This window comes from Centroberyx gerrardi, chromosome 11, assembly GCF_048128805.1.
Source record: "Centroberyx gerrardi isolate f3 chromosome 11, fCenGer3.hap1.cur.20231027, whole genome shotgun sequence".
Taxonomy (NCBI): Eukaryota; Metazoa; Chordata; class Actinopteri; order Beryciformes; family Berycidae; genus Centroberyx; species Centroberyx gerrardi.
The window spans coordinates 30,514,025-30,528,619 of record NC_136007.1 but is presented as its reverse complement, the minus strand read 5'-3'; the positions used below and the strand labels follow the sequence as shown (position 1 = coordinate 30,528,619).

The 14,595-nt window shown below is 42.4% G+C and overlaps 1 protein-coding gene across 2 annotated transcripts in view; it reads right to left on the bottom strand.

The window, feature by feature from the left end:
• Positions 1-1,727: 1,727 nt before the first annotated feature.
• zbtb16a (zinc finger and BTB domain containing 16a) overlaps positions 1,728-14,595 on the bottom strand; it is a 136,675-nt gene continuing 123,807 nt past the window's right edge. For both annotated transcript variants that reach the window (XM_071926969.2, XM_071926970.2), the window contains 2 exons: positions 6,875-7,042; positions 1,728-1,957 (listed from right to left, as the gene is read on the bottom strand). In XM_071926969.2, the coding sequence (XP_071783070.1) occupies positions 1,728-1,957; positions 6,875-7,042 (398 nt within the window). The remainder of the gene's footprint in view (positions 1,958-6,874; positions 7,043-14,595) is intronic.

Genomic DNA, 14,595 nt, shown 5'->3' with positions numbered 1-14,595 from the left:
AGACTGTTGTCGTAATATGTTTTACCTGTGCAATCAAGCCATGATAAACTAAGATGCGGAGCGAAAAAAAAAATAATGTGAAAAAAGTGACGTAAGTTAGACTTTGGCTCTCTGGGGAGAACCGTGGGTGGCCAGCAGTGACTCGACCTCCTCCAGCCCTTATCTGACGGAGATGCAGAACCAGGGAAGACTGCTGAGAAGACTGGGGAGATTTCCAACAAAATCGGCGCTAGCATCTTTTCCCCTTACAACCAGGTGAGTGCCCGGTTTGCCGTGTATTAGTGCCCCCATCTGTCCAGTTCAACTGTATTGTCTACTGCATATGCCATGTCATATCAGCTCTGCTGCTGATTCTCAGGGGCTATCTGACTGGCACTACTGGGCTCTGAGGGATCTGGAGAGGCCATCTTGGAGGATTTCTGTGAATAACGGGAAGGTCAGAGGGCCTACCGGTCAGCGGCGCTAATAGGAGGTGTCAAAACAGATCAATTTCCCATTTGGGGTGGTGATGACATAGGGCACATTCATGCCAAGCATGTTCGAAGCAGTTTATCCGAACTCTGGATTATTTACTCCTTTAGTTCAGTTTATTTGGCCAGGTGAGAACAATGGCATTCAAATTCAGGTGGTACCAAATAACCGCAGAGAGACGCCTGAAAAGTCTCAGTTCTCCCAAGAGAACTGCGGTGCGGTTTATGAGGGCTGAGAATGTAATCCGAACCAACTACAGGAAACAACTCCAAAATGCAAGGTTTTAAGGAGACAGATGTTGACATATTATAGCCAGCAGTTACTCTTGCTTGGAAAACCTAGCATAACAAATTGAAGCGCCGGCAAACCCCAGTCTGGATTGAAGCTCTTACTCAGCTATTTCTTCAAATTACGGCAACGAGTGCAGTCCAGTCATGCTTCGCTAAAATTACAGGGACTGGAATCGGATTTGTTTTGACTCCTCAGCGCCAAAAACTCTAACCCAGCGGGATGACAGGTTACCAGAACTCTGTCCAATAAACAAGCTACTTGTGAGTTCATGTGACTTTTGTTTACAAGCCTGGGTTTGCTTGTAATTGGGCAGTGTGAATCTTAGCAAACCAAATACAAAAATACAACAAAGAAAACGTTTCCACTAGGGTTGAGACTGAAGAAAATGAACTGTAGGTGTGATCGCACCCTAACAACAATGGAGTGGAGGATTAGGTTCTCGATGGCGAGGATGTGCGTGTTTAGATAGCCCTTGAGAATCGGCTTTCTCGCCACCAGCGACGGGTGGCGTTCCAAAAAGTCGCTTCTTCGCAGCTCGCTCACTTTACCACCGCTGCAACGACATGACCTGAAACAATAACACAGTTGCAGATGTAGTGAATGACCCGGTGAATCCGAAAGTGGTGGAGAATCTCTCTCTCCGTGTCCAAGTCTTCCTCTCCTTCGCGCCTTTGTCCCACCACCGCCGCCCTTTACCCCGTCCGTCGTCGTTGCCTTTGCATGAAAAGAAAAAGAGAAAACAAACCCTCTCGCTTTCAAGTCTCTGTCATAACATTCCTCAATTCTTCGACTTCTCCCGCCCTCTTATCTCATCCCGCTCCACCATGCCTACTCCTCATCTGGTCAATTAACCCCCCCCCTGCCCAACTCCTCCAACCCCACCCCACCCCCAACCCCTATCTCCTCTCTCTCTCTCTCTCTCTCTCTCTCTCTCTCTCTCTCTCTCTCTCTCCACCCCCCCGGTCTCAGACATAGCAGAGGTACAGGTAGGTCTTCTCTATGCGCCAGTCTGGGGGGATGTCTTCGGGCTTGTGGCCTTTCATGTGCTTCTGCATGGCTGACAGGCTGGGGCAGTACTCCAGGCAGATGGTGCATTGGTAGGGCGAGGCGCCGTTGTGGGTGCGCAGGTGCTTGATCATGGCCGAGTAGTCCCTGGATCGCTGGTGGCACAGCTTGCACTCAAATGGCTTCTCACCTAAAGGGGGGGTGGAGTAGGGTTGGAGACAACAACTGTGTTAGCCTGGTGTAGCGCAATTCAATTACAGTATGATTTACTTGTTGAAGTGCGATGTGAGATTTTTGTGAGTGGTTTTCGGGGGAGTAAATTCATTTGGCGTGGGAATCAATTAAAGATGTATTAAAGTTGCACTAGCCAAGATTTTGATCAGAAAGCTGGACTCAACAATGTTAGACCTTTTGCCTCTTTGGTCCATTTGTTATCCTTTGGTATAAAGCATCACAGTAAACATGAATGTGCTGTGTGCTGTGTGACCAGTAGGAGTTGCAACAACATTGATAGGGGTTGAAATTCCAATGGGTGGGGAGTTTTTGTTCCAATACAAAGTATGGGCCAGAAAGTGAGTTTTGAAAGCCAGAAATCTCATTACCTGGCCAGGTAATCGTTGAGTCATTGGTATTGATCAACAACTAACCCTTTAAAGTCATTGAAATGATCATCATAAAATAATAAAAAGCATACAAGTTGTGTGGGTTTGTTCACCTCTGAGAATCAGTATCAACACATTGCCAGGCAGGTCTATAAAACTATCCCTCTAGCATCTAGCAAAATGATGCCCTAATTATTCTAGTGGTTAAAAGGATAGAAATCCTTTGTGTTCAGTCATTATCAATTCTCATTACTGCCTTTATTAAAAAGCCCCCACTGTGGGGGATTTTAGAGCAGTGGATCTAAGTCGATGCTATTGTTTCAGATCATGCTGTGCAGCGGAGTAAAAAGAGAAAGACATGCCCTGCTATTTCTCAAACAATGCAACTGTCGAATGCGGTAGTTGAAGATTCACGTCCATGCTAAGAAACACTTTCTGCTGCATTTCATGTCCAATATGACTACTATCCCAAGACCTCCCACAACAAAAAAAACCCACTCAGGACCTCCTTAAAAAAACAGGACATCATCAGATTACCAATGACATCAATGCAAATAACTAATTTTAACATGTTTATATATACTTTTAAGACCAAACAGATTCAATAAAGTTCTCAGAGATGCCACAGGACCCATATTTAATTGTATTTGAGTGATTTTGACTGAACTTTTAAGGCCCAATCTGTACTTGCAGTATGGTACCTCCTGTTAAAAACCCTGACCCCATATTCATAAAATTCAGCGGCGCGCAATGCAAAATCTTCGGCAAGGTAATTTGAGGTGATTCATAAAGAACAGCACTGAAACACACTGTCAAAACATCGCTTTTAGAGATATTTTGTTTATTAATGAAACTTTTTTTTAACGTAGATAATCAAAAATTGGAACTATACCGCCTTGCCAGATTGAGGGCTATTTTGCGCGCATTGGTGTGCTTTTATGAACCGCTTACTGGACAAATGATCAAAAGCGGGCAGTGGTGCTAAAATAGTGTAAGTGGAATAGGGAAGATGCCTACTACCGCATGAGTTTTATGAATTTATATATCTATATGAGGCCAGATCTGCATTTGTATGTGTGTAAATACTCAGACAGACCGGTATTTATTGAGATTATGATGGACTAGGAAAGTAAAAAAGAATTTCAAGCCCAATTACTCAAAAATGTGAATACACTTTGGGATTCATTTATAATGAAGACATTATGTGTAAACTGCCCTGTATTTCTTTTATCAACCACACCTAATCAACAAAACTAGGGTAAATTTCTTGTAATAGCCCTCCCGCACATTGTGCAATGCATCAACGATAATGTGAACCATGCCATTTCAACACGGATCTTGAAGGTGTCATAAATCAAAGCGCAACCATTGGTTTCTCGCTCTGGGGCTGTTACATTCAAAAGGCACGTTTCCATTCAGCAACGGCGCCCATCCTAAATGTGCTAATGATTAGAGCGATGGCAGGGAATAATCCACCCGCGCTCAAGCCGACAGACGCAAATTAGACATGTAAATGCTGACCTTTACCAATGGCATTTGAAATGAGCTGTCGGAAGTGATCTGGCCCAACGCTCGCTGTCACCTTTCAGACTGGATACCCACAGATGTGTGCCGGCAAAATGGCTGGCTTCGTGTCTGTCACTTGGCCTGTCTATCTGTTTTGTTTTTTTGGTTTTTTTTAAGCTTAAAAGAATCCTCGGTCAACCTTGACCTCCATGAGGTTGGGGCACGGCGGCGTTTACCTAACATACCCAAATATAGTGTTGCGGGTTATCATGTGTTACCCTGCAAGGCCCATGCAGCAGTGTAGACAATAACCACACTGTAAATAGGATCGCCTCAAATAACCGCCCGATAATGAATTGCAAATGGGCCCGGGTATTGATCCGCCATTGGCAGTTGGGACATGGGGAGGGGAGCGGTGGGAGGAGTGGGGGGGTGCTAGGTTGCCAACGTCGATGATTCATCAAGCAGCTCCCTTTTGTGCGAGGTGGCCTTTGACTGTGAGCTTGTCACTTGCTCTTGTTATCTGCTGTTGCTCTCCGGCTTACCGCAAAGTCCCCCCCCCTCCCCCACAAAAGGGGAAAGGGTGGATGGGGGGGAGCCAATTATTGGACAGGCTGCCTTGATAGTGTGGCTTAACAGCTGGCTTATTGAATGGGAGATGGGAGAGTGGTGCGCGCGTGAGAGAGAACGAGAGAGAGAGGGACAGAGAAAGAGAGATGGCGAAGAAGCGTGAAGCCTTGGCTATATGCCATCCTAGTGGGCACTTGTGGTGTCCTCACTCTCAGACTGTGGGACCTCGCCTGCACTTGTTCTCGGGGACATGCATTTTCCTACCATGGAACTGACAAGGGCATGAAGCTTATCATTGTGTCAACATCTTTATGGGGCTGTAAATACACTGGGATCAATAGGGAGGCCTTCTGAGATGTTCATCTACAGTATCACAGCAGCAAGTCTACAGTTTGCCCTTGGAAAAGATATTCATCTAGTTGCCGATTTCGAACTGACTTCCTACATCAGAGCCCTTCGAAAGGCTACATGTGCTGCGTCAATTTGTTACACTCGTGTGGCATCTTGACTATCATTGTATGGTGAGGGGGCCAAGGGTTATAACGCCACGTTTATGTCATTTTGGAGGAAGCAGAAGCGGAAGAATGGGATGATCTCGTTGCTACGGCTTGGAAGCATTCATGTGTTTAGCTCTGGTACAGTCACATCCAAAAGAATCTGTATCTAAGAATATAAAATCAACCATGAAGGACCTGCAGCAGATATTGCTCGCCTTTTGTAAGTTGAGTTGTTTATATTAGTGGGAATATAATTGATCATTTTTATTTTTATTACCTTGGACTGCCGGCATCAGTGGATTCGCTGCCACCTGTGTTGACACATTTCTTCAATTTGTGATGCCAAATGGGAGATATCGGAGCCTACAGAAAATTCCCACATGTCCTATACTTCTAACTACCAGTAGAAGGCTGATGTGAATGCTTTTACCCAGTCGGTATGCCGAATTTACGGGAAATTAGATATTACGTGAACGCGTCATAATGGTGCTAAAAGTGCTGAAATGTTCAACTATAGCCAGATCCAGAGTCCAGACACACTGGAACCTTGTTGATCTTGTTAGCTGGAGCTGACCAGAGATAAAGAGATGCTGCCCTCAGTGTATGACAGATGAATTACTGGTATTTGGATTGGACCGACACTGCAGTGAGCCTTTATAGCTACCTATGATTTGGTTGGTTTGACTGGTAAGCCAGGTAATGGACCGGCTCAGAGAGAAGTAGATAGGTATACGCTCCAATGGAGGCATGCTATTTTGTTTAGTTTTCATTCCCAGTTTCTGTTCTGTTCTTTTCAAAATAAAAGTCCCAAGGCCATTGTTCAGTGGGTCATTATCGTACAACCACACTGCTATTACCTCTTGCCCATGCCACCTTCCCATTACAATATAATCTGAATTCTGTAACATAGCTGAAGGGGCATGACAGAGTTGAGGTCCATGAAACATTATGTCTCTGGTGTTATAGCTGCAGTGAAAGCCTCACAAGACATTATTGTCTGTTAAATTGTTGTTATTACAGTATTTTTTGAAATTATTAGGGATCATTGTGTGTTACGGACATTTAAGAGTAACGGATGACATCTCACTGCTGGGGAATGTTTGACCAATGTTAGGTTAAACTACTTAAAATTACAATCAGTAGCATTATCCACTGAAAGACTCAAATTCATTAACTTTTAGTTAGAATTAATATGCTTCCAAATGCCATAGAATATAATGTTAAAAATGTTTTCCCCATTTTCAGCTATACTATGATTGGCATTATTCATCATGTACAGTATCAATGATGTCAAGATGACCAAAATTTTTTAAAGCATCTATAATTTTACAATCTAAATGCATTTCTCTCATCGAGTGGGGACTCAAGTCACATGACTTGGACTCGAGTCAGACTCAAGTCACAATTTTAATTGCTTGAGACTTGACTTAATGCATGAAGAGAATATTTGAGACTTGACTTGGGTTCTGGTGACTTGGGACTTGACTTTGACTTGTACTTTGATGACTTGAAAAGGTTTCTAAAGTCTTGACAAAAGATCTTGTGTTTATGTAAATGACTTAGATTGATGAGATCTGTTCCACCAGATGACTGAATTTAAATTCTGGATGGAATGATTGAATTTATTGGAGTTGAAACTGATTATAGAAATCAAACTCATGATGCACTTACCAAGTTTTGATCCTATTAAAATTATACTGCATCGAAAAGTCCTAGATATTTTGTTTTCTTTAAGATATTAAATTGATACTGGACTCTTGATTTGTTCTGACTTGACTCGGTGTTCTACATTTAGACTCGAGACTTGACTTGAGATTTGATATTGACATGGACTTGACTTGATAATCTACATTTAGACTTGGGACTCGACTTGAGACTTGTGCCTCAAGACTTGAGACTTTTGAAGAATGCGTAAACTCCAGTGTTGCTCACCTGTGTGCACACGGTAGTGGGTCTCCAGCTGGTGCTTGAGGCTGAACTTCTTCCCACAGCCGTTACATTCATAGGGCTTCTCGCCGGTGTGGATGCGTTTGTGGCCCTTCAGCGTGCTCTCGTCTCGGAAGCAGCTCCCGCAGAACTCGCACTCGAACGGGTGGTCGCCTGCTGAAAGACGGATGAAAGGCAAGGTTCTCTTCAATCCGCAGATGGTATGCATGACTCAGAAAGATGAAACAACAACACTTCTGTAGCTTGTCTCGAGGTACAGAAGTAAGGATGGGATAATGTACAAAAGGACAGAAGAGTGAATCATTGGTTCCGTTTACATGCACGAACTAACCTGACTATTGGTCATATTCTGGGTAAGGTCTTATTCAGGTTAAGCTGTTTAGATGAACCTTTGATTACCGGTGACGGAGTCTCCCTGTTACCATGAATAAACCAATTAACAGAATATTCCCCCTCCCTCTTAGAGTCAGCAATAGTCACTTCATTTCCGGTACAGGGGAAACAAATATTGAGTCTGACTTTGCCCTGACAGAGAAAACCAAAAGTAAAAGCAGTAAGCTGTTTCCATGGCATTGCCATAACTAGTTTAATATGGAAGGAAGCCAGGTAAATTAACCAGCTTTCTCATAGTTGGAGTATGAGCTTACCTGGGTTATTTTAACCCAGTTATGACGTTTAGATGCATTGACCCAAAACCAGATTGTGTAATGGGGTTAAGAAGGGAATTTTCCTAGATAGCCAGTAAAACTCCATTATTAATTTGACAATTTTAAAGATATTGTGATAATGACCATCGAGAGAAATGTACATACAAAAGTAGAGTTTTGAATGTATGTGCCTTTTCAATTGAAGTCCTGTTGTTCTTTCACCATTTGTCCATATGCACTGTGTTGCTATTTAAGTTTGTCTCTGCACCAATGCCACCAAGACAAATTCCTTCACATTTATTGCACTTGACAAATACAGAGAGTCTGAGGCTCTCTTAATAATTAAATATCAATCAGTATGCTTTTTAGATAAATTCAGGGTCTGTAAAGATTCTTGTAACCTCTCACCATTATGCATAAATTATAATACTGCATATTATTAGCTGATATTAATGCCATTATTTACAATCATGTCAGCTGTGATTTCTACAAACCTTAAAACATTATATTAAACTTTCTGTAATTATTGATCAAAGGAAATGGCCTTGGTGGCAGTTTCAATGATAATTTATAAAACAAGTATGCATTAATAATGAAAAATGAAACTCTTTTTAAAGAAAGAAAATCTTTAAACCAGCCAGTATATCAACCACAGTTTTGAAAATATCAAATCATTTTGAAATATTTTTGAAGAAAATATAGAACTACAGTTTAACCTTATTTTCAACTTATATTTATGACCTAACCTACTGTAATTTTAATAAAAATTAAAATATGTATGTATTTATTCATTTATATAAATAACAAATGACTGGTAAAGACTTTGCCAAAAATCCTTCAAATGATATCCAACAGGTGGCAGGGGGAACATACAGTATCTGACACTTACATAACATGTAAAATTGTAAGAGGCTCAATATACAGCACTATTTGTTTTGGAAATGCAGATAGATTATATCCTGATGGAGGCTTACAGTAATTATACAGATAAGAGTAAATCTCACTCGTTCGCTCTACCAATACCCCACTGGCTTAATTATCACTCACTTACATCTCTAATGACAAAGAACTTGATGTTAAATAATTAGAAAATCACCCAATACCCCTATACACAGAAACTGCACAATAGACAGATGTGCTCTTGAGCATATACTGTTCAGCTTTACATATTAGTAAATTATTATATGTTCATGATTAGCTGATAGGTAATATTACCTACTGACCATCTGTCAGCTTACCATGTTATTACCAAGCAGCACTGACACTATTCCACAAATAATTACGATAATTCTTTGGATTAGGCCTAGTAGGATAATGGCTGCCATATTAGTGATATGTACTGGTAAGCAAACTAAACCCAGTTAAAGGTGCTAATATCAGCCGATTGATTCAACACAGGTCAAAGACGACACATCTTTTGTCTTAAGGAGATGTCTTTCTCTACAAATCGATTGCCTTGATTGTTTTGCTTTGTGTATAGTGATAAATGATTGTAGCCTGTCAGCACCATCATCATAGGCTGTTCAGTGGGCATGAGATGTAATATTGACTATGCTGGGGCTTCGTGTGCCAATATTGATTGCATTCATGGATGCATAAATGCCTACAATACTGAATACACAGGAGCTGATGACAATTACGTGCCGACGTCAGCTCCACTACTGCTAGCATTCAAGCTTCTTTTAAGATACTGATGTTGATATTAGGGTTAAGGTTAGGTAACTAAAATAATCTGGAGTTCAGGTTTTAGTCATAGTTAAATAAGAAAAACTTTCACGGAAAATCAAAACTTCTTGTCATCAGTTTGGAGTTGAACTGGGGTCGGCTCCGATATTCAATATTATCGAATATCGCGATATTTTGGCGGGACAGTATCACAATATAAAACTTTAGATATCGCCCAAGCCTAGTCGGAGCTATCTGTATCCGCCCCCCCCCCCCCCCCCGACCTCCACACCCTTACTTTCCATCATGCTATCTCAATATCAATCTACTGCCTGTTTCTGGTCGTGACTCCTTCACGTAATCTTTTCCTGGTGGGGAAGCGCATTTCTTTCATTTTTTTGTGCGTGGAGCCTGTCATTTTTGTTGTTGCATTCAAAGACATTTGCCTCATTTCATGAAATCCCTTGAGGCCGCGCTGGCTATGGGCTACAGCATGTGTGCCTTCGAAAATGAAAACGATACACCGACGTCGGGTAAAGACAACAAGCATCAAATTCCGCTCTTCAAACTAGCCCCCGGAGGGCGGTGCTAATGGATGTTCAGATGTCAATGATCAGGGATATTATGATTTGCAGGAGGCCCTCACCAGCAGCCCAAAGACTAATTGTATTCCCGTGTTTGATGAGGAGCTGCTCCTTACGTCATTTGCCCCTCCCCGCCCCCCCCCCCCATGCCACACTTCCCAGCCATGTAACGTTCCGGATATTTAATGTATTTCACTCCACCGCTGAAGGTTTAAGTCACCGTCAATGACCTACGCGTTTCATTATCTGCCTGTCCGAGCGGCAACGTGCCAGGGAATAAATTGCATTTCTCGTTATGTGCCGCCACCGCCGCCCTCCTGTTACGAGACAATTTCTGTTGCACCCCGCGTATTTCAGGGCTTTTATTGTGTCCATATGTACAGTATGTGTGCGTTTATCTGGTTTATTTAGGAGGAGAGAGAGAGAGAGAGAGAGAGAGAGAGAGGGATGAGAGATGGACACCTTTTAAATGCTGCTCACATTTTAGGTTGTTTCTTTGGAGGAGGGCTTTTTTGATGCCTTGTGATGTCTGCAGCGTTCCCATTAAAAGGGATGCTTTGATGGGGTGGGGTGGGGAGGGGTGGGGTGGGGGGTAAAACTGAGACAGAGAGGGAGTAGGGAATGTGGGTGTATATTGTGGTGGTGGTGGGGGTAGCTGGGGTGTGGAGGAGGGTAAAAATCAATAAAAGTGACAGTCTTTATTTGTCTGCATGAAGTTATCAGTGGCTCCCGCTGTAAGACATTGTGCTCTTTCTAGCGTTTCAGCCACAGCAGAGATCACAATCCATCACGGAGCTCGGCGGGCTCGCGCAACGCCGCAGGAATAATAATTGAGCTCGGATTCACCTGCCTTTAATTAGGGCCCCGATCAGACTGGCGAGCAGGATGCTAATGCACACAGGAAGCCTATGGAGGGTTGTTTACGCTCAGTGTCCTGTTGCTCTGCGAGCGGCTGCCGTTGGCAAACGTCGAAAAAACGTTGCGTCGAATTAGTGGGGAAAGAGGAGGCTGTCTTTTCTTATGTGCAAAGTCAGTGTTTTGACTTAAAGCAGTATTCCGTTCTCAGTTTTAACATGGGGGTTATTCGGCACTTGACCACCATGAAAACCAGAATATAAACTACTCACCAAGATCGGATGCAGCTGGGCGAGTTTGTAGCGTTCAGATTTTTACTTCCCATTCATTTGAATGAGGCCACGAAAATAGACTGAAAACTGACATTTAACACGTTGGTGAACAGATTCAACAACAGATCCTGCTGCTGTGATTTTCAATTGACTGTGGGTCCAACGTTTTTAGAACATTATTTCGCCAAATAGCATTTTTATTGATAGAAGGCAACATAGCGGAAGGATACCATTTAGGAGAGATAGTTCCTGTTTGGGAGACCGGATCTACTTTTATTTTTAAATCCTAATTTTAGTGTATGCTTTGTTGTCTTAAAAGCAGGATCACAAATGTGTTAAATGTCAGTTTTCATTCTATTTTTGTGGCCTCATTCAAATGAATGGGAAGTAAAAATCTGAACGCTACAAACTCTTGCAGCTGCATCTGATCTTGGTGAGTAGTTTATATTCTGGCGTTCATGGTGGTCAAGTGACAAATAACCCCCATGTTAAAACTAAGTGGAATATTGCTCCCCACGAATTGAGACGCTGCAGATTCGCTTCATTCACCCAAATTATATTCTGGTGTCGGTGTATGGTCACTTCTCCGCCCACAGGAAGTGACAAAATTGAAACTTAAGAGTGAAATTCAAAACACCACCACATGCTAAGAAGACGTTTCACTCACTGATGTCGCCTTACAGGATTTCCAGGCTAATAAAGTCCTCGAACTTTAAAAAAAAAAAAAAATTCAAACGGTTATCTCTCGAGACAATTCTATAATCACATTCTACTGTGAGATCTGAAGCGCCAGACGGGACTTCATTTTGTCAGGAATACATTACGCTCGCGGGCGCCGGAGAATCGCGGCGATACGTCCTCCGTAAATCAGAAACTTGTCACTATTGCTTTCCCTCTTCCTGCGTCTTCCTCTCTCTCATCCCTTCTTTTTTTCTGCTCAGCCGCCCCTCCCTCCCTTTCTTTCTCTGGCTGGTGGGCTCCTAATGGCGGGGAAGGCCACAGATGAGGACCCGGCACAGTGAGGTGGAACCGTGGCATGGTGAGTGGACCCTTGGGTGCCCCCGAGCGCCGCCACCTGCGTCTTCCAACCTCCCCCACACCACCCTGCCTCTACATTTGTGCACCCCCACCCCCACCCCCCCACCACCTCCTTTGACACCCCAAAGCCCTGCTGAGGGTGTATGTGCCCGTGGGCACTGAGGGCGTGTTCATTATACGATAAGAGGCTGTAAATCACCGGGCTCTGTCACTGCCAGGCCCAACACATGCACTCACTCCCTCTCTCTCTCAATTCAATTCAATTCCCTCTCTCTCTCTCTCCCTCTTTCTCTGGCTGTAGCACTATCAAATACAGCTGCGAACACAAAACACCCTGCCACAGCAGACAGCAAATTGGCTTGGAGTTAAAAAACACACAGACACACACACACACACACACGCACTCACACACAGACGGTGCACAACAACAGAATATTAACGAAGGCCTGGTCTGTGTAGAGGCGAGTGGGTGGGGTGGGGTGGGGGGGGGATCAGAGTAGGGGGACGGTGAGTCTGCCATGCCTGCCGTTGTTATGAGCCCACATTGCACAATAGTGTGTGTGGGTGTGTGTGTGCGTTAGTGACCATATACATGCAAGAGTGATAATGAAAAGGAAAGGACCGACACGGAGGGAAGTATATGTACCATCCCCGGCATATTAAGAGCAGGAGAGAGGGAAGAGAGGAAAACGAGGAGGTTTTACCCTTCGCTGAGGAAAGAGACGCGAGATTAAGACGGGCAAAATAAGCGCCATTAAATCTGTTTTTCTTCTGTGTCCTATGTGGCGATCCAATGTCAGAGCCTGCATCAGCGAGGCTGCGTTCAGAGATAAGCCAGCAGTCAGGTGCAATGAAACAGCCAGCAGTTGTCTTTGGAACATGCTTGTGCTTAAAGTAGCAATCCACAACTTTTTTCATAGACATAAATGTCCGTTTCGCTACTCTCTATTGCCGATTGATACCATACAATAGTGATTCAACCTAAAGCCAGTTCATGACAGTTTTTACATTTGCTGCTCTAAACGCCGATGTGGGGGTTCCTCTCTCCTCGGCTGCACAGGAAGTGATGCGTTGTATGTTTACGGTAAGTAACAACAGCGGTTTGTGCGAAATAAATATAACAATGTAGAGGAAATATAAGAAGCCGCAGTCTACATTGAGTGTCTTTGTTATTACAGTGTGTTGGGCCAGTGCCTATATTGAGTGAAAACCACAAACGCAATGACCGCTAATCGGTCTTTCTAATAAAAAAAACAAAACAAGAATCTCGTAGATTATCACTTTCTTCGTTGCAGCTGGAGATTCAATCTGTCCAGGATTTTGTGGATTATTGTGACCAAAAATGCTTGATTTTGAGGCGGGTTTTCTCAAAAATTGTGATGCGATTTGCTGAATTGAATGTGTTTTTGCAGTGAAATTGCAGGGAATTGTTAAAGTGGCACTTAAGAATGGGATTTTTCTAATTATCTCCCATAATCACTTGCGGTGATAATAAGCATACTGCATATCACAGAAACTACTGGAAATCCTTTAGAGCTCATCCTTTTTTTTTAAATTTTCTGTGCATAAAAAAACATGCTCAGAGTTACAGCACAGCCAGGAAAATACTGTGCTTGGATTCCAGTTTTAATAGATACACCTTAGCTCAATAAATATCTAATAAAACCACTCCGTTTGAATATGTTTCATGATTAGGAACCTGTATCCATTTAGTAGACTTTGACTCCAACAGTATGCAAACCAAAGGCTCAGTATAATTGGAAACTAATAATAATGCAGGTTAAACAAAAACAAAGTGACTCAACTTTTTCTACCTGTACATTGATTATTAGAGTTATTATTACACTAGTAGGGTGAATGAAACTCCAACTCAGTGTGGTCTGGCCAAGGCAGTTTGTTGACGTTTGGTTTGATTGGAATATTTTCTAATAAATAAAGTGATGATTTGGCCATTTCATGCAGAAAAATTGCAGTCATTTTGCAAAATTGCATGTTCTTGTAAATATGGCGAGGATAAGTTGAATTTGCATTAATTATTGCAATCACAAAATCGTAAATTACTGGAGAGACTGGTAGATGGAAGCTAAAACAGGGTCAGTGTTTGGCTCAAACCCAAAACCTTTTCAAGAATTGGGAAAAAAAAATAAAAATCTGCATGTGGAGGAAATATTTACAGGGAAAGATGGACACAAAATGTATCTTTTACTTAAATCTCTTGTATTATTATATTTGCTTAGCAATTGTAGCATGGGTGGTTTGGGAGGCAGAGGGGTTGTATGTTCTTTATATCACATTATGATCTTGTATAGGGAATATGGCAAAATTGTGAAAAATTCAGTTAACGAATTCAAATGGAAAAAAAAAGTTGATGACATGAGGTATCTGCGGCACACCAACAAAAGAGAAATTAGATGATGGATTTTGCTGGAGGAGGGCAGTGCACAAATGTCTCTAAAAAAAATGGATAAATAAATATATAATAATAAAAAAAAAAATAAGAAAAATAAACCGTCCAGAAATAAACAGGCCAGGTCCACTTTTGGTTTATACCCTGAGGTAGATAAGCTGTCTAGCCCTGTCTGTTTTTACACATGATTTTAACCTTGTTACCCAGCTAAGTATGAATGAGATTATTAACATCAAAG